At 38.7% G+C, this 26,463-nt stretch overlaps 1 protein-coding gene across 3 annotated transcripts in view; it reads left to right on the top strand.

Annotated features, from left to right (window-relative positions):
* CHCHD3 (coiled-coil-helix-coiled-coil-helix domain containing 3) overlaps positions 1–26,463 on the top strand; it is a 279,622-nt gene that overhangs the window by 172,532 nt on the left and 80,627 nt on the right. For all 3 annotated transcript variants that reach the window (XM_042972717.1, XM_042972708.1, XM_042972721.1), the window contains exon 5: positions 9,593–9,676. In XM_042972717.1, the coding sequence (XP_042828651.1) occupies positions 9,593–9,676 (84 nt within the window). The remainder of the gene's footprint in view (positions 1–9,592; positions 9,677–26,463) is intronic.

The raw sequence follows: 26,463 nt of genomic DNA, 5'->3' as shown, positions 1-26,463 counted from the left end.
GTCATTTGCAAATCAGGTTCTGTGGCAGCCATGGGGGTGTGCCTTTCGGCTCTCACTCTTGGAGAGAATGTGTTGCCAAGGGTGCACTTGGCCGTAAGCCTCAAGCTGCTGCAAGTCTGGAACCCACCGCAGGCGTTCGTCCCCGGGCCATGCCCCTGCCTGGCTGATAGTACACGGCAGAGGCTCTGGAGCTGCGCCATCTTGCCTGACACAGGATTCCTCTAATGGTCAGTCTTCGGCCTGGGGCTCCTCTTTGTCCTGGCCTTTTCGGAGCTTTTCTCAGAGCTACGCGGTTGTCTCCTTCCAACCTCACCTCGCACCACAGGTATCAGACCTACAGCATAGTCAGAGGCTCGCTCTGCCACCTCTGCCACTCCTGCTCCCTCTCTCCTTTATCCTTCCCCCCCACTACATCCCTCCTACTTCTGATCTGCCTCCGCGTCTGCATCCCAGTGGGCCTGAGCTGACATGGCATATCGGTGGTTTTGAAGACATGTTTAGAATATTCTGCATTAGCCTCACAGCAAATTTTAAAAATCTCTTTATGTTGGGTAGGGTTGAAAATAACTACAAATCGTTGACTAGTCACTTTTACATTGTCTTCTCTTCACGTCGAGCCAAAATGAAAAGAAATCCAGTCAGTGAGTGATGTCTGCTGTCAAGAGCAAGGGTCCCAGAGCCAACTTGCTCCCAGACCTTGGGAATTCCCTCCGTCAACAAGGAATAAGGTTATAAGAGGAGAGGTTGACTGCGGCCAATGGGTCCCAGTAATATACGCATTGAATCTCAATGTAAATTGAACAAACACAAGTTAATACAAAGAAAAGGAAGTCAGAAGTTGGGCGGTAATTGCTTCCACGGTGTTGTCCAACTTAGGTGTCAGATCAGGGCCACCAAGTATCTTGGCACAAATAGTGTGGCTCACGCAGCATCTCTGTGCTAGAGTGCTTCTGAGAGTTTTTAATCTCTGTGTTAAGACAGGATTATACATAAGTGCCTGGAAATGGAAGTACTGTTCCCCACAATGTGGAATAAGGAGATCGAGACATTGTAGTGGAACTGCACTTTGCTCCTTTCTACTCTGGACCCCGTCAGATGTGGTCTGGAGTTAAGACCATGCTGCTCTTATATGCGATGGTAACACTCAGTGGTTTGTAATGCCCATCTATTCTGCAGCTGGATTTGATAATAAAAGCCCCTTCCTGCTCTGAGCCCAGTAGTTTTCTTGAATATGGTCCCTTTCAAAAACTGCCTTTTCCTCTTTTGATGATCATTCTTATCCTTAAAGTTTCTACGCTTACTAATGATTCTGTGACATGAGGTTCTTATTTATTCATAGAACTTGGTCTTCTGGAACATCGTTTTCTATTCCGTTGCCAAATTTGATTTAGGTGGTCTTTTAGACTTGATGCATGATTGCATTCACTTGTGTCTTTCGTAAACATGGGGTAGCTAAAGTTAGTGTCATTAGAAAAGATAAAGCTGCTTATTTAAGAATTCTGAAATCCTAACAGTTCATTTACTTTTGATTGAGCATTTAGTTAGTGTTTCTTACGAGCTGGGTATCATGATGAATGTTCTTTTTTCAAATGGGTGTTTGGGACCAGCATGAAATATACAGAACTGAACTGACCAGGTGGTATATTTCAGTGCTTTTCATGTTGAACTGTCATGTTGCTTTGTAACATTGAAAGTTGTAAATTATAATGGAATCATTATACACCTATTCTCAGGAATGATCTATAAAATATTTAGCATCAGGTATAGTGTTGTCATTGCCCAAGCGGAACACATGTTAAACAACTAGTACCAGTTCATGTCAACTGGATATCCATTCTGCCCGAACTGAACATCAGTTGCATGGATTCAAAAATTTTAGGTTATATGGGCATTGGTTCTGTTTATATACGGAGCTATAGAAAAGACAGAACTTACATACTTATTTTATAAATTGCATACTTCAGAAATAAAGAATTCACAAATAAAAAATTACATTCCCAGTTTCCTTTCTCACTGAGATATTATTCATTACATGCGTGTGAGCCATTCTTGTTGCTTTTATACATTATACCTTGTGGTGCAACCCTGCCATGTTATAATGGGAGCAAGTCTCCACCTCAGTTTTATAATACAAACAGGTGTTTATTGAAGAAAAATGTATTAGCAATAATTGATACAAGCCATTCAGTAAAACTCAGTGGTCCCAGTTGTCTATTCTTTTAAGTTGTTTTATTTTCAGGACAAGGGTTACCTGGGGCAGACTAGGCTGCTTATGGTTGACTTTAGGCAGCCAACAATCCTCTTAAACCAGTGGTTCTCAACTGGGGCAGTTTTGGCAATGTCTGCAAACATGTTCGGTTGTCCCAGCTCAGAGTTGGAGTGGTACTGTTGGCACCATAGAGGCCAGGTATGCTACTAAACACATTCTGTGATGCATAGGGCAGCTCTCCACTACAAAGAAGGATCTGGCCCAAAATGTCAGCAATGCCAAAGGTGAGAATCTCTGTCTTCAACCGGTGCCTGGATACAAGACTGTTAAGCGATTAAGCCTAAGGCCACCATCCTTAAAGTTAGAGCTGTGTGCTTTGTTCTCATAAGCTCTCACTGTCTGATAACTGGTCACACCGCAGATGTAGGAGGGTCCTTCCATTAGCTAACCCTTGTATCTTTTTGAGCGTTCATTTTACTAACTAAAAAGAACTTATATCTGACATCATGCTAGTTAATGAACCATTTTCACTAATAAAATCTCATTTGCACCAGTCATTGTGCCAATTAGCAAACCATCATTACTGATCAAGGCATGCATGAGTGAAGCCCTTGTAGTACCCACCTGTACTTTTTCAGCTTCCGATTTCGCACTTCCAGTAAGAATACTTGCTGACTGCTCCTGCGTTGTGTATTCTTGAGTAGCATACTGGCAGCACCTGGTTCAGAGCTTAACCTAAGGAGCACAGACACATGATGTCATACTGCGCATCTTGAAGTAAATCACAGATGCTGTGACAGAATTGCTCCCCAGAAGTTGTGTCTTCTTACTTCCTCCAGTCTCTTCACCTCAGTGTACTTTTTTTCCATTTGAGCTACCATGTCCTGAGTGTTTCCTTTGTGGAAGCTCCAGACCTAAGTTGAGCCAGAGATCCAGAGAGGAGTAAATCTCTTCCTAGACAGGGAGGAGGGTTTACAGTTGAGAGAGGGACAGTGGCTAAGTAAACATACATGATACAAGACAAACTCAAAAACAGGAGCTATAAGGGGCAGCTGGCTAGTTCAGTCAGTGGAACATGTGACTCTTAATCTCGGGGTTGTGAGTTCAAGCCCCACATTGGGTGTAGAGATTACTTAAAAGTAAAATCTTAAAAAAAAAAAAAAAAGGCAAACAGGTGCCGTAAGAGACCTGCTGAAAGTTTTATTAGGTGCAAAAGTAGCAGAGGCAGCAGGGGGTGGGGAGGTGGGTATGACTTGGGAAAAGCTACATGAAGGAAGTAATATTAGAGAAGGATTTTAGAACATGGATGAGGCCTGAGGTGGCCATCGTGATTTAACAGAGTTGGAATGGGTATATGGATTTCCTGACTCCCCACCAGGTGGACTACTTACTGTGTCATAGTGGTAGTAAGTTCTGAAGCTAGAAACATGGAGAAGTAAGTGTATAAGTAAAAAATTATTTTTCCTCTTTAAAGCTGTAGAAGAAAGCTTGTAAAATTGTTTCTGACTTCATCTAGCACTTAATTTTGCTTCTTTTGTTAACTACCATGTTCTGCACAACTACTAGGAGAGAACTGGAAGAATTTAAAGCAAAGCAACACTAGGTTGTTTTCTATTCTAAATTTATGTACCTAATAACGTCCTCTCTTCACTCATTGTTGGCTTTACTTTTTAATTTCAAAAGCCACTTTGCTGGCATTTTGAAGAAACTAAGCAGATATGCCCAAAAGTGGAAGAGGACTTATTCATTAGGCTGTTTCCAGTATGTCCTTAGCATGAAAAAGCTGAAATGTAGACCAGAGTTCTTGAAACTCTTCTCGGGAAGACAAAACAGAAACAAATGGACTGGTCAAGTCCTGGGGCCTGGATATGAGTTCCAGATTTAGGATTAAGGAGTCTGTTGGAAGTCCTGGTCCGTATTCAATTTATGTTAGCGGACATAAGTGTAGTTTAACATTTCAGGCTGGGGTTTGGTCATAGCTCGTGCCTGTAAGTAGTCATTGAAAAGTGCTAAAGTTGATAATAGGTTGGGCATCATTCAAGTTAACCCAGATGAGTTACCCTTTTTGAAGGTCATCTTCTAATGTGGTTCGGAAAACAGCACTTTGTATAATTCTTTGTTTATTAATGCCACTTGATAAAAGCTCAGTGAACCCTATGTAATTTCTCATTTATAACGGAAGTCTAGTATTCAGCTAATTGAACACATGGCTACTTTAATTATTTTGTTACGGCCAATTGATATTCTCAATGATCATGTTCCATAGCTTCTAAATGTATTATTACCTTACAGGTTTAGGTTTGTCCCTGTTGGATATTTCAGTTCTCTCTTTGTTTTATGTCAGCATATAATTTTATTAGGTTCCTATATATTTTGTGTTCTGTGTAGGTTTAATGAAGAATAAAGCTCTTTTTTCTGCTCTTATTTGCCTATGTGAGTTATTACATAGATGGAGATTGATCTATGCCACAGATGATCCATATCATTGTGAAAGACTAAATCTTTCTCCATCCATTGTATGTGTGTTTCAGATTTGTTACAAGATTTAGAATGATAGGAAATATAATTATAGGGATATCCTGGGTGCATTGATTTACAGTTGTTGCCTTTTCTCAATCCTGGTAATCTCTGGCTTCTTAGTATCAAATTGAGCAGGTACCTGCTTTGTTTTCTCCCTTGAGCAATTAAAATTGAACACTAGCGTTTCCAAGTACTTTGTCATTCAAAATATACGAGCTTTCCCATGGTCCCAAACCTTTCCTTAACATGCCTTGTCCTTGATGTCCAAAGAAGTACAACCTCTGAGCTAAGTGATTGTGATGTCACTGGGTTCTCAATGCCACGTACTCTGTGCCACATCTCAGTCCTCAGCAGCAACCAGGCCTAAGAAGGCTGAGCTACTATGCCCAAAAGTTTTCGGTACGAAGAGTTACCTAGGAATGTACGGGGGAAGGTAAAGTTCCCACCACCACAATATGTTGTATCCAAAATCCCAGTTTTTACTTCTGTTGATCTTATTATATTCTTAGTCATAGTACCTTCAAATCCTTTCTGAAAAGAATCAAGTCTTAAGGAAGATAATATATGGGTACTTTATTTTGAAACTAGCTACCACCGAGTTTAAAACATTGAAATGTTTATGTGTTGGGTTTCTTAAAGGAACCTTGATTTCCTTATTTTCTTTGTTTCTCTTGCATATGGGGTGCTCTCGTTTTCCATAATGATCCGCTTAAGTTCTGTCATGTTTTCCCAAGTTCTGATCATGTTGTCCCAAATCCAACAGGATCTGAAAACTAACCAGCGTACATTTCTTGTAGTGAGAGGAATAATAGCAAACAAGAGATGAGGGGAAATTTTTTATATTCCTTTTTTTCTAAGAAATAATTCTGCAATAATGTTGTAATCCTCTTTGTTTTTATTTGTTCATTTACAATGATTCTCTGTTAGAGAGTTATACGTAGAAGTTTTATTTCCTTGCACTTGGTTTACTGCTTTTTTTTTGTAAGTTGAGTGTGATTCTCCATACTTGGCAGCTATTAGCTTAGTCAATGTATTCTAGGCTTGTTTGAGTTTCAGGATTCATATTGTGTGACTTTCCCTCCCAGCATCACATTAACTGTTTCAAAGCAATGTGCTGTTCAGGTGTTGCAGCCATGCTTCTTGCTTTGTTGTTCTCCCCAGTGGCTCGCAAACTATTGATTCTGTTGGCTGTCTAGGGAAAGATTTGTGATGTTAGACTATAGTTTGGTGTTTTCGGGTCTTTGGAGGTAGTTCCTTTTTAGTGTGCACATCTGACCGTTTCACATGTTGCTTTAAATTTTTTCAAAGATTGCATCTTAGAAAAGTGAATGAGGATATTGCTATACATCCTTTATTTATGTTGCTTCTCCAAATTAAATTTGTTGGTGTATGTGGTCCTCAGTAGGTTCAAGCAATATATTTATAGTATTGAATTCTTTAGTGTTTTCTGAATAACCATAATGGAATAGCTATTACTTTTTTGTGTGTGTGTTTTTAAAAAAGTCTCACTGTGCACTATATGTGAACAAAAGAAACATTTAGTGCAAGTGTTTTAAGAACCATGGTGGGTACTGTCAAAAATTGAATGGGAGAGAGAATCAAGTGCTAGTACATTAAGGATTTTGTAGGTAAAATAATTTCCATGCTATAAATGATTGTTCAAGTTGTTAAAACAATTTGGTTGTTAATATAATTACTTAATACCTCACTCTTTGAGCTTCTCTATCATATTTTTCCATATCCTAGTCAGGGATACATTTATGTGATATTAATGTTTAAGAAGCATTTTTCTGATCACAGAAGTAATAATTGTTCATAACAGAAATTTTGGAAAGTATAGAACAGTCCAAATAAGAAAAAATATCCCACTATGCATATCATATTCACTGTTAACATCTTAGCATACTAAGATGGGTAGTTTTTTCCAAGTCTGTGTAACAAGGCACTCAACTTTCCCTGTTCCTTCCTTAACCAAAATTAGGAATTTCCCGTATGTGCTATTTTATGACCTGCTTTTTTCCCCCTCACATAAAATTTTGAGTTAAAGAAAATTAACTATTCTACTAAAACATTAATTTTTAGTGGCTCTCCATGTTTGGTCATTATAGCTGGACAAAATCTTTATAGTCAATATCTTTGTGTTGGACCAAATCTTATTTACACAAACTTCTGTCGTTCCCAATTATTTGTTGCTTTAAATAATGTTGGCTGTATTTTCTTAGGTATAAATCCTTGTGTGCTTTTCTTAATATTTCCTGGGATTAAATATCTAGAATAAAATCAGCCAAGTGATAAACAGATTAATAATAGTAAAGACATGTGTATGCACCCATCCATCCATATGTTTATATATGTAGCTATTTTCATAAGTTTTAGTGTACTTAATTTGTGTACACTTTCTAATATTTATGTAGTTAAATTCATTCTTTGTGATATATAGTTCTATGAGTTTTGACGAATGCATGCAATTGTGTAACCACCACCATAAGCAAGAAGAGTAGTTCTCTCACCTCAGACAATTCTCTCGTATGTCCTTTGACTATAAAGTATGTTTTTTTTTTAATTTGGAAAATATAAAAAAGCAAGAATAACTAGAAACCGCTCATAAGCCTACCATATAAGTTTTGTTGACATTTTGTTGAGTATCCTAGTTTTTTTCTTCCCTACCAAAAAAGAGATTATACTGTCCTTTCTGTTTATTATCTGTTTCTTTTTTTACTTAGTCTATTTTGAGGATATTTTTATTTAACCATTAAAATGTTGTGGGTTTTTTTTTTTTTTTTGCTTTTTTGCAGTTCTATACAACCCTATCATGAACATCTTCATATATTGTCATAATTACTTAAATCCTAAAAATAGAGTTTAGATCTCAGTGAATATGTATATTTTGAAAACATTAGATTTTGTCAAATTGATTTAAAAAAGGGTTATACCAGATTACATTCTGATCAGTAGTGTCTGGAAGAGCCCATTTTCCTGTATCCTTGACACTTTTATTAGTACTTTATATTTTTGTCTGTTCAGTAGATGAATAATGGTATTTCATTATTTTAATTTTCATTGATTTCTCTTGGGCTTTGATTTTTACCCCATGTGTTTATTATTTGTATTTTTGTGTGTGAATTACCAGTGTAGGTCATTTGTTTGGGGGGGGGGGGGAGGTGCTTTTTAAACGTGTTCTGTGTTGTATTATCTTTAACTCTCAGTTACATGTTGAAATTTCTTTTCTTCTTTTTGTCATTTGCTTATTCATTTGGTTTAGTGATTTTTTTTTTTTTTAAATGGTGGGTCTCATAAATCCATTCTTTCACATTTCCTGTATTCATTGTGTGTGTGTGTGTGTGTGTGTGTGTTGAATTTAGGAAGATCTTTTCTTTTTAGGTCATATAGTCATGCATGTTTTCTTCATACTTAGCTTTGTTAAAAATTCTTTTCCTTGTTTACCTTTTCTTTTATATTCCTGACAGACTAGTCAGCTTTTTACTATGTTGTAACAAGGAGCCATAGATTATGTACTTTCATATTAGTATGTTGTGGCGCAATCTTAATGTTTGTTTTTATTTATTCATATGCTATCAAGTAGCAGGAACTTTTCATTGAAATCTTCTATTCAAACTGTAACAGCACAGTGACATTCAAATGCATTCCAAGTTAAGCAAGTCCTCTGATTTTTTTTCCCCCCATTGCTTTCTTTGGTTTGCATCTCAGATATTATCTATCAGATTTCTTTGTGACATTAGGAAAAAATACTACTTGTATTGTTAAAAAACTGTTGTTTGTTTGTTTCAAACATGCTGCAGGACATTGAAGACAAGGTAAGTAGTAAAGCAATGACCTATAAATGTGCAAAATGGGTACACTGAATCTGAGCCTCTAGGGGAAGTCACCCTTACCCAGGCTGAGCTAGGGGACACTTGATCGCCCTGCAAAATAATGTGCTGCACGGCACAAGGATGGGAGTGCCAGAATACATACTTGCTTAATATCTTAAAATTCCTAGTCAAGTGTGTTTTCAGCATTCTACTGAACAAAAATATTAAAAACTTTTATCATTTGGGGTGATTTAGGGAGGTCTGTTATCAAAGATAAAGATCATTAAAATGTAATGATCAAGATACAAACAACAGTTTGAAAAATGCATTTCTTAACCTTGAAAAACATCCACAAGTAACTATCTTTATTTTTTCAAGTATCAAAAAATATTTTATTACATTTTTTTAATTTTGAAAAAAAATCTTGTAAATTAGAAAGGGGACGACCAAGTTTTAAAATTACCTTCACTGTTTTTTATTTATTACTTTTAATTTTCAGTTATTCAAATAAACATTTACAGTAGTTTTTGCCCCTCCCTCCAAAGACAGTTGCTTCATAAGAAAGAAGATAGACCAATACATGTATTTATGTGCAGGTTTCAGTGTGTAATTTAAGCGTTCTCAAACATAAGATTTATGTAGAAAATGTCATACAGGCATTTTTGTTGTTCAGAAAAAAAAAAGAAAAAAGGTTAACCATGTAGCTTATGATCGGAATAAAATCTAAGTTTTATTGTAGAAAATATTTAAGAAAAATTTATTTTGGAATTACTCTTCGAAAGAAGTTAAATAAAACTGTCTGCTGTATTCTGATACTTTTGGACAAAGTAGGACACAGCTGTCACAGTAAAAAAAAAAAAATACAATGTAGACTCCTTTACATTTAAATACAGCAATCATCATCTTATTAATATTGTTCTGTGGCAGAGACCTAATAGATTGCAAAAATCTTCAGCTTTGTGTACTTATTTCTAATGTAATTTATACTTGACTTTTGCTTTGCTGTTGCTGCTTTTTCTCCATATAGTATATTCTTCATTTCTTTTTTTAGGCTAAGCAGCTGGAAGAGAAAGATCGAGTGATAAAGAAGCAGGATGCATTCTACAAAGAGCAGCTGGCTAGACTGGAGGAGAGGGTATGACTATTTCTTGTCATTGATTCTCTTCTTGTACCACATCTGCAGCTTTCCCATATGATTTATTTAAACATCAATAATTACAAATATAACTGTTTTCCTAGTTAACAAGTGGCCAGGAAGTGAAGACGCCAAGCAGGTAGATCATTCTCACAGGAAATATCATTTCTTCTTTGGTTGCCTTGGGTGTGGTCATGTTATTGGCTCAATGAGGTATTTAGCACTCTGCAAACGCCCTCATCTTTTTTCCTTAAATGTTAAAAAAAAATTTTTTTTTAACGTTTATTTATTTTTGAGACAGAGAGAGACAGATCATGAATGGGGGAGGGTCAGAGAGAGGGTGACACAGAATCTGAAACAGGCTCCAGGCTCCGAGCTGTCAGCACAGAGCCCGACGCGGGGCTCGAACTCACGGACCGTGAGATCATGACCTGAGCCGAAGTCGGCTGCTTAACCGACTGAGCCACCCAGGCGCCCCTTTCCTTAAATGTATAGAAACTGCACTGCCTCCAGGTCAGATAGTAGAGTGCTACTCTTGTCTTTCTCAAACGTTGTGCAAAGTTGAGTACGTTCTTAGAAATGGTAGTGTTTTAAGGGGATATTATTGTCTTTATGAAATCTCAGTTTCCCTGCATTTGTGGCTAGGAAATGAATATCTCTCTTCAGAGTGGTGGCCAGGATGGGGCACCTGGGTGGCTCAGTCAGTTGGGTGTTCCACTTCGGCTTGGGTCATGGTCTCGCGGTTGCATGGGTTCGGGTATGCTGACAGCTCAAAGCCTGGAGCCTGCTTCGGATTCTGTGTCTCCCTTTCTGCCCATTCCCCTCTCACACTCTATCTCTGGCTCTTTCTCAAAAATAGGTAAACATTTAGAGGAAAAAAAAAAAAAAAGTGGCGGGCAGGAGTTGAATAGTAGGAGTTGGGGAGAAGAGCTAAGTGGGGTAGCTGAGGCAGTACCTCTAGTCAACATGGCCCCAGAGTTTGACAGAGATGTAGAGGAGGGAATTAAGGCTAAAACAGAATGAGACCGTGGGTTTAAGAATGGGAGTTTGAGTACCTCATCGGTGCCCTTGTTCAGGAAAGTAGATTTATCTAGAATAATTTCATACATAGGTCTTACAAAGCTAGCTTTCTCTTCCCTTTGATTGAGACTTCTAAAATTTGATTTGTTTAGAAAGGTGTTTAATAAGAAAGTAGATAAAATAAGAAATCTACTATTAAGCCCCATTCAGTACAATTATTAACACGTTAAGTATGTTCACCCATCTCTGTGTGTCACTAATCTGAGTGCTTCTTGCACACAGGGTTCATTTCCTCATTCATTGAGCAGCTATCTTCTTAAGCACCTAATAAATGTCAGGCCCTGGTCCAGTGCCAGAGATATACTAGTAAAAAAAAAAAAATGAACCAAACTTCTGCCTCAGGGAGCTTAAATTCAATTAGAATCCAATATATCTATTGAATGGCAGGTTGCAATAATATGGATGAGCAATAAAGCAGAGAAAAAAGGAGTCCCAGGGGCTAGGAGTGTTGGTGGGGATCTCGTGGAGAGGGAGGGCCTGTCTCATAGGTGGGTCTGCAGTAATGGGGAGCAAGCCAGCACCAAGTAGGGGTATGCCTGGTATGTTTGAAAAGCTAGAGGGTTTGTGAGTATGGGAGCCTTCTGGCTGCTGTCTTGGGCAAGAACTGATACAAGAGAGACCTATTAAGATGTAGTGGCAATAATTCAGAAAAGGGATAGTGATGGCTTGGGCCAGGCCACTAGCAGTAGAGGGAATGAAATGGGGTTGGATATTTCACAGGCAAAGCTGGTCACATTTGCTGATGGTTTTGAACATGAGTGAACGAACTCAAGGATACTGTAGATCTATGGCTTTTATACCTAGAGGGATGGATTTTCCACAGGGGAAGACTAACCAAATATGGACCTGCATGTAGATGGTGGAAAAAATCAGGACTTTGATTTTAAATACTTAAAGTTTGGGGGATTTGTTAAGACATCCAAGTAGAGATGTGAAATAAGCATAGAGTGGAATGGCTTACAGCAGGAGGCAGCAGATTTTTCTCAGAAGGGCCAGGTAGGAAATATTTTAGGCTTTGCTGGCCATGTAATGGTTTCTGTCACGACTACCCCACTCTCGGTTCATTGCAGTGTGACAGCAGCCATAGCCAGTATGTCGCTGAACAAGTGTGATTGTATTCCACTTTATGGACACTGAAGTTTGAATTTCATGTAACTTTTGTATGTCATGAAATACTCTTTTTTTTTTGATTGCGCCCACCCCCAATCATTTAAAAACCTAAAACCACTCTTAGGGCTATATAAAACAGATAGCAGGCTGGATTTGACCCATGAGTTATAGTCTACGGAACCCTGGTTCAGAGCACAGCCTGTGATGTCAGATGGCTTGGATTGAATTCACTGAGCGGACATTTACCTGCTGAGTTTTTGGGGGCACGCTACTTAGAATTTCAGTTTCTTTAGCAGTAAAATGAGGATGTAACAGTACTTATCTCACTGATTTGCTAGGTGAGCTAATTCTCATAAAGCACCTATTGTAGTATCCAGCATAGAATACCTACTCATCCAGTGGTAGTTCTTATTTTACTTCCGTATTTCCAGAGCACCATACTTGGTAGTCGATGTTATTAGCAGGGTAAAATGCACCAGTGGTAGTTTTTGAGGTGATTTATCTAGCATCTCCTTTTTCCCCACCCCGTGACCGTTGTCTTTGCCTTCAGGTTTTACTATGCTAGGTACCTTTTGAATTTGTCATTGACCACTGTTGGGTACAAGAAAAGGCACTGAAAAATATTCACCCATTTCTCCTAAGTCCACCAATTTGATGGAGATAATTCGGTGATTAGTGTGAAGTACCAAGAGGATTTGCTCTTCGTGCGTGAAACTGATCTGCTTCGCACGTAACTGTTGTTTTTGGCCTCAGGTTAGAACATGCAGTGGTACATCAGATGGATATGGTACGGTGGGGTCAAATCATTGCGATCAGCATTTTCTTATATAGGAAAAAAATATATATGTTTTCTTTTTGAAGATAAGGCTGGAAAGTAGTTATTTAGGAATTTTACCTGAAAACTGGGAAGCATTGGTGAGCTTAGAAAAATCCTGGGGTGGAATAATCACATTACTATTAGTTAATACCTAAATAACTCCAGACTAGACCAGGAGCCAGAAGAAGGCACGGTGCTGTCATCTTGTTATGTGACAAGTCACCTAGTTCTTCGGGTCTCTGGTTCTTCATCGATGAAGTGGGGGTAATACTCCGTTACTTGCTCACGTTTGTGAGTTATTGAGGGAACCAGATAAGATGATGTATATAAAAGCTCTTTGAAAACTGGAAAATGATTAGCAAAAGCTGTTGCCATTAAAGAAAGCTACTTACTTTCTGTTGTGTACAAAATACTAAAAATCATGAAATTACCTTAGTATTATTCAACTTTCTGCTGTCTTCTCCCATCTCTGTAAAATCCTGTTTACTATTGCCATTCCTGAAGTACCTACATTAATTTCATTCAACTAGATTTCTTCCAGGAATATTTGAGAGACATTTAGGTCTCCAATGATGAAGCATTTTCTAGGTTTAGTGCAGAAGACTGTAAAAAGAGTTCCCCTTGTATTGGGATGACAGTGAAAAGTACAATGTCTAACCATTTCTATTAGAAGTTCTCCATACACTTCGGGTTAGAAGATATAAAAGTGCTGAATCCAATAATGCATAATGTCAGAAAAATGATTATGATATTATGATCACTTGCAGAATCATCTAACTTACTGTATGAAATCCAGACTGCCTGTGGTTTAAAAGTGGTTTAAGCACATGTCTTTATTCTAACCAAATGAGATGATGAAACCATAGACTAGATACTAGATGGTGTATCATTACTGAACAGGGAACATTGACCAGTCTTTCATAGAATCATTCCAAAAATGATCCCCTAAGATCACTTTACCACCTACCCGTCAACTAGGTGAACACCATAACTGTCTACATTATCACTTTTTGATGACTCATCATCTTATTACTTGAACTGTTCATTTTCATGGACTTGATACCAATTTCTTTTGAGAATATGAACCCAAGCCCCCCGAGCATGTGGAGCACATTTACTTCTATAGTACAGCTTGCCTCTTTGATCTGTTTCAATAAATTCTGTCAATTAGATAATTCCCACGTGTGAATGGAGCTTTTTCCTCGCGCATGTCCATAGTGGTTAGTTCACTAGGAGTCTGAGATAACCTTCTCCTACCACTAACTCATGGGGAGGAATAAGTAAAAAAATAAAATAAGAATTTTTAAAAAATGTTTACTTTTTGAGCAGGGGGACAGAGAGAGAGAGAGAGAGAGAGAGAGAGAGAGAGAGAGAATCTCAAGCAGGCCCTGCACTGTCAGTGCAGAGTCAGATGCCAGGCTCGATCCCAGGAACTGTGAGATCATGACCTGAGCTGCAGTCAAGTCAGACGCTTAACCACCTGAGCCACCCAGGAGCCTCAGAATAAGTATAATTTAACTGGACACCAGTTCACCCTTCTTAGAACCAGTATTCCAAAACCAGCAACTCTTTATTGAGAAAGAAAGTCAAAGCCATTTGAAAAGTCTTTCAAGTCCTTATTTCATTGGAAAGGTTGCTGGCTTTGTCAAACAGCATTGAACATAGTTGTGAATTGAACTTCTATGTGTAAAGAACAGGAAAGGGGTCACATTTAGGTATGTCACGTCATTGAAAGAGACTTGAACACTAACTCTGGTTGTTGATGCCAGAGACTTGGAGAATATTGCTTCCTGATTGGTGATTTGATGAGAGGAAACCTAGGGCAGCTTTCAAAGCGAAGGTTCTTAAGTGTTTTTAGGAAGCTTTCAACAAATTGGTAAGGGAATTCTCCATAGTGTTTTATATACCTCTCTTCAAGGTGCCATATTCATGATAACTGTGGTAAGTTATCTGTTTTTATCTTGTAAATTCCTTCAGAGCAGAGGTAATTTTCTTGTCCCTGTATGTTCCACAACTCACGTAGGAGTTGAGTGAATGAATCCTAGATTTACTAAGCTTATACCATAAAATGATGTCTAAGCAATTAATGTATACTTTTAACTATCCACCAAGTAAGTGGTAATCTTCTTCATTAGTCATTTAAATTAATAGTATATATCTGTCCTCTGAGAATCATATTTAAGTTTGACTACCTTAATACTATTTGTAGCATCATCATCATTGTAGTAACTCAGAATAATGTTTTTCGAGTATTTACATGTGCCAGACCCATTGCACAGACTATGTCATTTTATTCACACACACAGCACTATGAGGCTATCAATCCTGTTGTTTAGATGAAGGCCCTAAGGCTTCAAGTAATTTGCTGGAGAACATACAGCCAAAGCTTCTCAATCTGGGGCAGGTCCGGCACCTGACCTTTTAGCCATTAGCCAGTATTAGCTTTAATATTTGTTAGTTCTCCACTCATGAGTTAAATCCTGCTGGTTGTTTGTTCTTGGGGTGGTAAATTCATTCTTTTTGGCTTCTAATACAGCGTTTTTTGGTCCTGATGTTAAAATGTGATTAATGCTGCCTTATAAACTGCAAGGGTGTTAAGCATTCAAAATGCAGAATCTTCCCCCCAGGATTTGGTACTTTCCGGGGACATTTGGCCAAAAGGAAATACGTAAAGTCAGTATTATTACCTACCAATTACAGCGTGATACCTCTAAGAGTTATTTTAATATCCAGTTGTGCTTCTTCTACTTCAGAGTAAGGAGTTCATAGTCATTCAAACAGTTTAAAAATGTTTTTGAACCGTTCATCTGTATGTTCGTTGTGTTGCTATAGGAGAGTCATCTCATTCCATCTCTAGAAAGAAAACAGACTCTGTTACTGTTGATAAGCCGCTTTGATGGCCATTTCATTAGAATCTGGATTGCTTGTCTTCATGTTCTTCAGGGAAATGTGTATTTTCCAGTAGTCTGTTACCCCTATGGCGGGAGGGAAGCGAGAAGCAAGGCCAGGCCATAGTATGAGAGGGCAGAGTCCAGATTCCCCCAGAGATCTTCCAGCATGAAGGACCCCCTCCTGCCCAGGACATCTTGGAGATGTGAGTTCTTTGATGATTAGTGTGTCTTGCGTGTCTAACTTCTCAATTATGAACTTGAATTGATTTGCTCTACTGAATCCACTTTGCTCCTGGCACTCATAAGAATGGCGGGGTTTGGCACAGTGTGAAGAGAGCTATAAAAGCCCTGGTGAGCTGAGGAGCTGAGGGAGATCAGAGGGCTTAGTTAGCTACAGTTATAATGTTCAGAGCAACAGGGTAGGGGGATCTGTATTGCTCTCAGTTTATAGGCTCCTCCGGATTTCAGCAGCTATTTGCATACACACTGCAGTCAATCCCATACAATTAAGGAGAGGGAATTGTACAAGCTGGGCAAAAGAGAGCAATGCAAAGAGAATGGTGAAAAATAAATTGTCATTAAGAAGAAAAGTACTTCGCTAGTTTGTCACCTGTGGAGAGAGTTACTAATTAAATTCTAAGGTCGTGCTTACTTACATCAAATGAGCAATTTTTAAAAGCCTTTTACTTATAGTGGGTGGCATATCTTCCATTGCATCATAAAGAGTTGGGCTCATCTGTATGATTAATTGGATTTTTTGATTGCTTGACTTCTTTGTCAATTAGTACCTCGGTTTCTCTTTTCCTTTGTGCAAAGCTTGGGGGAGAATAATGCTAACAATGACATTAAAGAGAAACGACAACAGAGCGGATTATTGTCAGCCCAATGTGCTCCTTATGGGAAGAAATTATTATGTATTTTTATTACCAGATGAAGTCTGTCATTATAAAAATACTTCATTGAGTGAAACTTGGTCAGCCTTTTGAAGGGATTAATATAGGATAGAATCAGAGATCAGCGCCATCTGAAATACTAAAACATAAACATTCTTTTTGGGTAGGAAGATAATAAAGTCAATTTATGGGATAAAAAAATTCTTTGGTAGTTTCACCCTCAAATGCTCTCTAAACAGTCATCATTACCCATTCTAGGTCATATGGGTAGCTCATTTATATATAATAAATTTTATTGTGTGGGCTGCTTTGGCCATACGGTGTGACATAGCAAATTTAACACAGTAGTTAAAAGCAAGTACAACTTTGTGGTACATAACTAACTAGTTTGCGTTTGTCAACCTAGAGATCTATTATTCCCTTGGCACCCTGAATTGTTGTACTGCCTTCCTCATTCATCTTGAAATCAGGACAGATTCCCTGTCGTCTGAAGTTACCCAGCGTTGCAGAAACAGAGTTCTCTGGTCCACGAGTTGGACACTGAAGGCAGTGGAAGCCAGTGAGTGACTCTTTTAATTGTAATGCCATCACACACGACAGAGGTTTTAGTAGTGGTTTACCTTGAGTTCCTCTTTTTTTTCTCATTAGCAAGTAGTGATAATTCAACTAAATATACTTAGGTTTTAATTATTAGGTAGAGAAATTAATAAGGGTCAGTATCATTACAACTTTTGCTAATATAATTGACATAGTTCTTTATAATGTGTGTTCAAAGACCAAACCCTTTTATACTCTAAACTACCTCCCTAAAGGAAGCTTGTTGTTGCAAATACTCCAAAAGCAGCAAGCAGGAATGGAGGTTTTTGTTTTTGTTTTTTTTCCTTCTGTTTTGTTCTCCTTGGGGGGAAGGGAGTGATCCACGCAAGATAGTGGGTATGGGGGTCTTATCCTTAATTCATTATTCAACAAGTCCTTCAAACACTCTGGCTTTTCTGTTAACCTCTCTGAATTTCCTAATGGGAAATGTGATTTGGATAACCTTGAAATGCTTTTTAAATCTGGCTTTACGGTTATGCGACTTACATTCTTTTCTGGGGTGAGCCTGTTAAAAGTGTATCCCGTGAATATTATCCTTTTAACTGGAGCCAGTTTTTCTGTGCCTAACTTTAGAGGAAAGATTTGCAAATCACAGGATCAGCACTTAATTTGGGGCTCTATTTACCATGTAGGCTGTCAAGAAGTATTAACCTGAAGGTAAGATGAGAGCATGGAGTACAAAGCTATGAGCTGATGGCACACAGTACACCAGGTATTAAATAGCATTATCCATCCTGCTTGCTACAGTAAATAGGATTTCACCATTATGATGTGTCAGGGCTTTCAGTGAAATCAAATTTACAAGACACTAAACTGCCATCCTCTCTGCTGAGCAGCTTTATTCTGGGATCTTGCTTTCATATTAATCCTGTTGGTAGGAAATACTTGTACCAATTGTGCATGGAAATTATAATTTAATGATCTCTTCCTTTTCTCTATTCAGGGCTTAGAATGGACCACTGTGCTTTGCAGTGATAGCCCCAGGGCTCTGAGAAAGAGATAATACAGAGTTCAGCTTTAAAGCCCAGTATTGCCTTTTCGTGAGTGCTTGTAATGATCATAAGTGCTACGACGCCAACCACATGGGATGCGTACTTTCTCAACTCCTCACATTTCCTTTACCTTGTAAAAGACCATACCATAAAATAATTAAATTCTGTTTACCATAACAGTTTTTTTCAAACGATATGCCACTTGAACGTGTAAAGACAAGGTAAGAAGTAAAGTGTTAGGAAATCCAGGGAAAATTAATTTCACTTTTAAAGATTTCTGTTTTGTGTGAGGAGGCTCAGCCAGGCTGTTTTATTTGTCAAACAATGAATACCCCTTTTCCTTTCTTTGGGATCTTTTCTTGCCGTTGGTGAGAACCCTGCAGCCAGGAAGTCATCTTGTGTTTCCGGTGTATGTGATTGAAAATGGGCTGGACCTCTGAATCTTCTCTGCATCCAATTTCATAATTAGTGATTGTTTTGTTCCTTGGTATCTTGTTTAGTTATAAATTTCAAACATACTCCATTTAGTTATACCTAGTTATACCAGCCAATGTTTATTTTCCTGTTTCACTGACTGAGGAATTGAAATACACGAATATTAATTTTTTTTTTTTAAAAGAAAATTGCAGGGCTGGTGTTAGAAAATGCTCTTGAATCCCAGTTTTATGTTCAGACCATGAGCCAGCTGTGCCTCTATAAGGGATTACATTTCAACACATTAGCTCCAGTTAGAAAGATCTATTTGGTCATTAAAACATTTGCAAATAATATTAGCTCATAACATCATCAATAAAGAAGTGCCCACATCTGAACTTGGCATATAAAGCAGGTTGGCACAGTAAGGGCAGCATTCAATAAAGGGAACCTAAATCCAATTTGGCCACAGAGACTAAGATAGGATTTTGATCTGGGTCATTCTTAGTCTGAATTTTCAGGGGCTAGAAGGAGTCCTTGTCATTTACCGTTGATTCAAAAACACCTTTGTTAAACCCCGCCGGTGAGCCAGGCAGTGTATGTAGGTATAGTGACGAATACAAATGGCACAAACACCCTTTGGCATCTGGTACAGAGCTTTTAATTGCCACAGCGGATCCAGGGAGACTATGCCAGACTATTATTTTCCAGAGCAGAGATGTTTTGTGAGGAGTAGCTGCCATTTTTGTCTCAGAGAGCTAAAGATCATGGGATTTAGAGGGGAATTTAGTGAGTTGGAGTGATCTATCAGGTTAAAGGCTCAGATAAAGACCCGGTGAACTGGTTACCTTCAATAGCTGTCTTTGAAAATAAATATTAAATATGTAAGTTACATGAAGACCAGAAATATTTCCCCTTTGATCACCATGGCACACAGTAGGCACTAGCGAACTCTTAAAAATTAATGTGTTTGTCAAGAAGTGGGCTGGGTTCCACGGCCAAATAATTTTGAAGAATGTTAAGTTTAACTGGCTGAACAGATTTCTTTACTGTAGGCCTTGTCAGAGTTTATATACATCCAGAGCTTCCAAGATGAGGATGCTGCATGCCATGTTTCAGCATTACGCTCAAGCCAGGGAATCGTTTTTTCAGGAAACACTAGCTTATCCCAGCACACCATCTGAGATCTGCTGTGCCCTGCACAGTGCCGTTTCCTACAGTTTTGAGTCCTTCCTGATTTCCATCGTAGGACCCCGAAGTCAAGAGCCATAGTTTCATTAGTAGAGTTTCTAATTTGAAGACTTCTGAGGGACTGCAGCCATCCTAGAATGGTCTGCCATTACACTGTGTTGCAAAAGAGGAGACAGACGAGAAAGGCCGGAGGATTCTTAAGGTCCTCTGGAGTGGGGGTTGTTCACACTTTTAGTTCTCTTTATAATCATTAGTCTTTCTAAGAATCTTTAGGAAACGGTGCCTATGATTCTCAGTGTTGTGTTTATATTCACATTCTTTATTCAGGCTTGCGTTATTCCAGTTCTGCAGACTTGGGAGTGAGGGGTAGTAGGGTTTTCACTAGAGCGCTTCCATCTCTGGACCCAGAATTATGCCCATTAACCCAGGACTTGTATGTACATCCTTGAGTGAGGAATCAGACTGGGGATGCTGATGCCACCAAGAATCAAGGTCCAAATAGGAATTTTCTTCTCTTTTATAAAATGAAGTAGGATGGTAATCAAATTAGATAAATATTTAATTACCATTGCAGGCCTTTAAAAATCTTCCCACAGTGTTTACACAGTTCTAGAGCTAGAAGACTAAGGACAAGATGTGTTAACACCTTCCTTTCCTTCAGAGCCTTGAGTTTTCTGTGACCCTTCAGGAAGAGTTTATAGGACTGGCTAGTATTTGATGAGGAAGCTCTAGGTTTTGCTTGCCTAGGTCGGAAAATGTGGTCTTTGTATCCAATGAGCTAAGCGGAATAAAGGTCAGTAGTCATGTGCTCTTAATTTCAGTTGCCTTCAGGCACAGTTGAAAACACGAGGTCCGGGGAGAATAATGTGGCCGTGGTACTGTGCCCTCGCTATTTGTAGGTCTCACTTAAGATCTATAAGAGCAGGAACCTTGTCTGTTCACTGTTGTATCCCCAGTCCCTGGAACAGTGCCTAACACATAGTAGGTGCTTTGCAAATCTTTGTTGAATAAATGAATGAATGAGTTTTCAGGAGGTAAAAGTCTTTAATATAAAAAAACGATCATGTAGTTAAGATACTCATCTTCCAGTTTACTTAGTGTCCACCTTACCTCAGGTTACACCTTATCCTGCAGGTTTTCTTAGAGATTTGGGTGAGGGTCCTTCTGGTCCAGTCACACTAGCTACTGATATTAATACAACGGCACATCTTATTTATATAAAATTAAACATCGGTGTAGATACTACTTTTTGAGCAAAGTTTTGAAGTAAATTAAATCATATTGCCTAAACAGTGTTCTTAGCCATTACTTTTTACATAGTTTTGAAGAGGAGGTAAACAATTTTATCTACACGCCCTGTCTTAAATAGAATGCCCAGCTTCATGTATTATCCCCAGACTTGGCTTTGGGTGAAAACGCTCTTTGGCCTATTACACTGTGGACAGTGTTGGCCAAGAAATATGGTATCCGTGTTGGTATCATCAGCAGTGTCATTGAAACAGCTGCCATCTACTGAGGAGTTAGTATTAGCCAGGCAGTGTATGAAAGGACTTAACACCATCCTTTTAATGCCAGCACAGACCCTTCGGGGATGGTATTTTCTGTCTTCACCACCCGGTCTGTTGTTGATTTTGTTGTCGAGGCTCAGAGACCTCAAGTAGCTTGCCTTGAGTTTCCCAGCTGTTGTAGCCAGGCCCTTCTCTTATCCTCATTAATAGTCTTTTCTCTTGTGTGACCTGTGCTTTCTGGCCTTATATTCGTTATGCAGTTCCAGTCCCCTGCCCCTTGTTTTGAGACGATTTTTGGTGGAAGTGGGCATGACACTTTTAGAGCCATTAGAGTTAAGGAGCAGGTTCTCAGCTGAGTCTCCCCTAGCATCTTTTGTTCTTGGCTTCTTTTATAAACTCTGCACCAGTAGGCTTACTTAATGGTGGATCGTGTTCCACAGTAAAGAGAGATTGCGCCAGTTTCTTTTATAGGGCCTGATCAGATGCTGGATACAATTCGTCTGACGAAGCACACAGACCAGATTGATAGGAGAGGTGGCAAAAGGTCTGCAGATTGGGCCTTATTCCTCGGAGGATGGAGAGAAAGAAGGTGGTCTGAGAAATACTCTGGGGAGAAGCATCCAGAAATCAAAGTTACATGCCAAGCTAGATCAGCCATGTAATGGCAAGTCTTAGTGTGCTGGCAGCAAGGAGAGACAGGATGTGGTATCCCCTTCCAGCTCGCACTGCTACTTGGACACATTTTCCCCGGCCGTCTTCCTTTGCCACAGCTCATTTTGCAGAATCATTTCTTTCTAGTACATCTGTGGTGAAGTAGCCCTTGAACCCTGTCTCCACAACAGCCCAGCTTTGTTATTTGCCCACTGGTTAGATTGTATACATGTAGAATCCTGGAACATAAACTTCCTGTAGATTTGGATCATGGTCACACAAATAGAAGTTTACTGTCAATTTCCTTTCTCTAATTTAAGGCCAGAAATAGTCCTCCTATCGTAGAGCTATTTGAACTTCCAACTCAGTGGCTTCCTTAGACTCTTCTTCAGAATTAACCTGAGTAATTTCAATATTATAAATCTCAGAAATACACCATTCAGTCAACTAAACAGAAGCCATTTCTCCATTTCATCTCTCGTGATGGTCTCCATCTGCCGCTTCAGCGTTGCTCACTAGGAAATCTCTAAGCTTGCTGTCTCTCTGTACATTCTTCTACCCTGTGTTAGACATCCCCCTTTTAGGGGATGTCGAGCACCTACTATGTGTCCAGGTGCCATGCATGGTAGACACCTGAGATACACAGAGTGGCTGAATCCGACACAGTTCATCTCTTGTCTCTCCTCCTTGCCTGTTACCTCGTGTTAATATCAGTGTTTCTAGAGCTTAATCCCAGTGTGCTTCTGCCTTGCCCAGATGGACAGTATATGATGGATCAGATGGGTCAGTATGTGATGGTACAGAGAGTGCAGACACGGGCAGGAGAAGGGTAGTTTAAGGTGGAGAATTGAGATCCTCAGGTTATCTCCTCCGGTAGGTAATCTGCGTGTTGAGATCTGTTTTTCCGCTTACCTCAGTATCATTCACATAAAAATGTGACTAGAACTACAGTGAGTGTTTCTGTAGTTCAAAAAAAAATAATACATAATAAATTGTGAATGGTCTATTCTTTCATGATACATTTGCTGTAAATTGTAGAAGTTTGGCAGACATTCCTAGAACTGTTTGTCAAAATTAAATAGTATGCATTTAAAGACAGAGATTGGCATTTCTCTTTTGGGTACATTAAAAAATTATGTATCATTTAGATGTGACCCTGAACTCGGTGCCCAAAAGAATAGTGCCAGAAAGACAAAAGAGTGTTCTAGTCTAAATAAAGGCACAAGTTATATCGAGTAACTACATTTACAGAAATATCAGTTATACTCTAGCTATTTAAGAGTAATTACACAAAAGATAGTTTTTGAATGAATATTACTTTAGGAGTAGCCAAATGGAAACAGTGATTATGATGGAATCCTGGATTTCAAGCCTTGCCAGGCAACAAAACAAGATTGCCTATATTTGAAGCCTGTGCTCACTGACAATTAAAACCATTATTGATACAGCAACCTGGATTCTGAATGAATGAAATGGAGTATTTTATAGACATGAAAGTTTACTGCTCCCTGGAACTTTAGCATTTGTCTAGTATGGAAGTATACTTTTTCAGACAAAGAAGCAGAAGCCTGGAGGTTTAAAAATTGGTTTTATATAGTTGGCAGAGTGCTGGCAGTATTTAGTCCTTATTATTATCTTTTCAAATAGGTTCTAAGTAAGTAAATGAATATTTATTTTGGCTCTTAGAACTGATTGGTGTTAGGGTGGTCATCCCAAGTACTGCAAAGGTGACTGAAATATATTGGATACTTGGATACCATTCCTTATGTTTTATGAAACTCAAACAAAACTTCACTGGGTTTATTGATACCATGGCACAAAGCAGGCACGTGGTAGTTTTTTTAATTAATTGCTGTGCTGAATGAAAGAAAGTTCCAGTAGAACTTGCCTGATTTGTTCTAACAGAGAAAAGGACAGCTAACTTGCTGATTCGTTCCATTTGCTAATTTTCACATACTCACTGTGTTGTAAAGCGGTAATTTCCAAATGCTTGTCTCTCAGTTATTTCATAATTACTTGAGATGTTTAATAACCCCAGGCCTCAGCAAGTTAGGGAGATGGGCTTAGATGATCCTAGTATTCCTCAAAGGCTTGAGACCTCTCCCTCACAGGACCACAAAGTAAACATAATGACATCAAAGATCAGTCATGTCAGACCTACTTTTTGATTCTTCGTCCTTAAAAACACCACACACAACCTGTTTCACCCAAGAGCCTCATCAGTAAAGTGGTTTTCATAACGTCTTGAGGGTGTAGAGATGAAACCAACTATTTTATGTGAATTTATATGGATATTACATTCGGATAGCAGCTGTTGCCAAGCCTCAGTCTCCAGCATCTAGGAGGATGATAATTACGCACAATTTGAGGTAACTTGTTGGGGACAAAAACTCTAGGAAAAAAATATCCATTATTTCGTTATGTTGAAATGTTATATTGAATTTTGCCAGAAACAACGATTAGCTCAATTGTATAACCATTTTGTAATGCAGGAAAAAAGAAGAAAACTGCAGTTAGGTCTGCCTAATCTTTTAGGTTTTCAGAGCTCTGTAAATACCTTTTTATTTGATAAAATGAGATTTCTCTTTGTTTTTATTAAAAAAAATTTTTTTTAAATGTTTGTTTATTTTTGAGAGAGAGAGAGCGTGAGCAGGGGAGGAGCAGAGCAAGAGGGAGACACAGAATCCAAAGCAGGGTCCAGGCTCTGAGCTGTCAGCACATAGCCCAATGCAGGGCTCAAACCCACGAACCATGAGATCATGACCTGAGCCAAAGTCAGACACTTAACCGACTGAGCCACCCAGGCGCCCCAAATAAGATTTCTCTTGTATGTATATCCCTTCAAATTTGAATGACTCTGTGTGTGTGTGTGTGTGTGTGTGTGTGTGTGTGTGTGTGTGTATTAGAGAGAGGGAGAGAGATCAAATCTGGACACTTCAGTGTATTTAAGCTGAGGTCTTTTCTTTCATCCTCCATTTTTTGAGGAGAGGCTGGTTAGAATCTTTGTTCATTTATGACCATAAGGCCGGCCAGTAGGTGGGAGATTAAAAAGAACAACAACAAAATGGAGCTGGTTGAACTCACTTCTCCAGGTTAGGAATGGTTTGTTTATGAAACATTGAGATATTGTGATTCTGGAGGGTGGCTCCCCAAGCCCAGGGACTGACACGTAAGGAGACTGGGTTCTAGAGACGTGTGGTTGCAAAGTTCAGGGGAAGCAGCTTTAAGGAAGTAGCTGGGGTGCGAGGAGCACAGGGATGGAGGAGACTGAAGAATCTGTAGAATTATTAAATGTGCTATGATTACATGTGTTTTACTTGAATATTTTTTATTTTAATCTTCCATCGGAAGTCTCTGATCTGGGATATCAGTGCAGAATAAGGATTGACTTTTCTTTGTGATTTTTTGGGTCAGTCTTGCAGAGTTTTTATTTAACAAGTAGTACAGAATGAGTTATGTTTTCATCTTCTGTACTATCCATTAAAGAAGGAGAAAGCATGAAAGCCTGGGTGAAAACAGGTCATAGGGTTGTGTTGGGGCAAGAGCAAGGAGATACGTGGGAAAACAAAAACCAAAAACAGAAGCACAGTAGGGTGATTCCTTGACACAGACTGTGCTTTAATGATGGATTTCATGGATCAGAATATTATTCCTGGTTACAGGGGTCTTTTTTTTTTTTCTCTCTTAAATGAGGCTTTTATTTTGGATTGTATTCCTGAGAGGCAGAAAACATTTCTGGTGTGGTCATGACTTTGGGGAAATAACAGTGGGATGTTGATATCAAATCGTAAATTTCATTTCCACAGAAAAGTGTATTAGGTCAGACTTAATTCTGGCATGTCTCATCATTTTGTGCAGTTTATGCAAGAGTCTGTTAAAAGTACCACCAAAGAGCAAAATCACTGAAGTCCTTTTAATTATAAAACTAACACCTCAGCATATTGTTGGCCTGCTCAGAAAAAAAAAAAAAAAAAAAAAAATCACAGTAGGTTGTGTTAACTTTCTTAAAAAAATACCTTTTTTTAAAAAAAAAATTATTTTTGAGAGAGAGAAAGAATGCAAGCGGGGGAGGAACAAAGAGAGAGGGAGACACACAATCCAAAGCAGCCTCCAGGCTCTTAGCTGTCAGCACAGAGCCCGACATGGGGCTCAAACTTATGAACTGCGAGATCATGACCTGAGCTGAAGTCTTAACCGACAGAGCCACCCAGGCGCCCCAAGAATATAGCTCTTTTGACTAGATTTCTCCAGAGGCATTCTGAGATTAGAGAATTTGCATAGAAATAAATGACTAAATACTACATCTAAAAAACAAAATCAGCAAACAGTAATATTTTCAAAAGATCTCTGTGAACCTCTGTGTTGCTCTCCTGTAATTTAAATTTTTATGTCTCTCCCACAGCCTCCTGTTGTCTTTATTGCTTGGGCCTCAAAAAACCCAAATACAACGAATATTGGTTTGGCCCCTTAAATTATTTTTTATATATGCAGATCTTGTATTTTCAGTCCCTGGAAACCAAGTATATTTTAATGACTGAAGTATGCAGTTATTGTAGTATAAATTGTGGGCATTATAAGGATTAAACCGTTTCTCAATCGTGGGTGAATGTCTTTTTTTATTTGAATATGCTATAATTTAAAGA

The sequence above is a fragment of the Panthera tigris genome, chromosome A2 (assembly GCF_018350195.1).
Source record: "Panthera tigris isolate Pti1 chromosome A2, P.tigris_Pti1_mat1.1, whole genome shotgun sequence".
In the NCBI taxonomy this organism is placed as follows: domain Eukaryota; kingdom Metazoa; phylum Chordata; class Mammalia; order Carnivora; family Felidae; genus Panthera; species Panthera tigris.
This window is presented reverse-complemented; position numbering and strand designations above follow the sequence as displayed.